The sequence below is a fragment of the Penaeus monodon genome, chromosome 32, assembly GCF_015228065.2.
Source record: "Penaeus monodon isolate SGIC_2016 chromosome 32, NSTDA_Pmon_1, whole genome shotgun sequence".
NCBI classification, from domain to species: domain Eukaryota; kingdom Metazoa; phylum Arthropoda; class Malacostraca; order Decapoda; family Penaeidae; genus Penaeus; species Penaeus monodon.
In genome coordinates this window covers 27,624,440-27,624,930 of record NC_051417.1, presented here as the reverse complement: position 1 = coordinate 27,624,930, position 491 = coordinate 27,624,440, and the positions used below count along the sequence as shown (strand labels likewise).

Here is a 491-nt window from a genome sequence, read left to right as displayed (position 1 = left end):
ATGACGGCCACATCGTGATATTATTACCGACTATATTTCTTAAGCTTCCCATTATCGCGATAATTATGACACTAATAACACCATTACTATCCTTAATACCAAACGTTATTTTTTTATGACACTGGTGAAAGAACCGGTGCATGAATCATGAAAAAAATGACAACATACCACTGTCATGCATTTGCTTTGCCATTGCCATAGCTGCGTTATACCATTTTCATACCATTGCCATGCATTTGCCGTACCATTATACCACTGTCATATCGCAATTATGTAACTATCATACTGATCTCATGCAAATTGTTATACCGTTGTCATGCAATCGTCAAGTATTCTCTAACGAGCTTCTTATTTTCCCCTCCAGGTGGCAGATCGGGCGCTTGGTGACGTCATCATCATGACCCGCTACACATTTCTCCTCTCAACCTTGGTGGCGGTAAGTAGCCAGTTGCGACTCCATTGTTATTAGAAAAAAAAGAAAAGAAAGAGAG

The 491-nt window shown here is 39.7% G+C and overlaps 1 protein-coding gene across 1 annotated transcript in view; it reads left to right on the top strand.

Annotated features, from left to right (window-relative positions):
- LOC119593779 overlaps nucleotides 1–491 on the top strand; it is a gene marked incomplete in the record, with an annotated part of 15,242 nt that overhangs the window by 3,696 nt on the left and 11,055 nt on the right. The window contains 1 exon segment of the mRNA XM_037942803.1: nucleotides 365–436. Coding sequence (XP_037798731.1) covers nucleotides 398–436 — 39 coding nt within the window.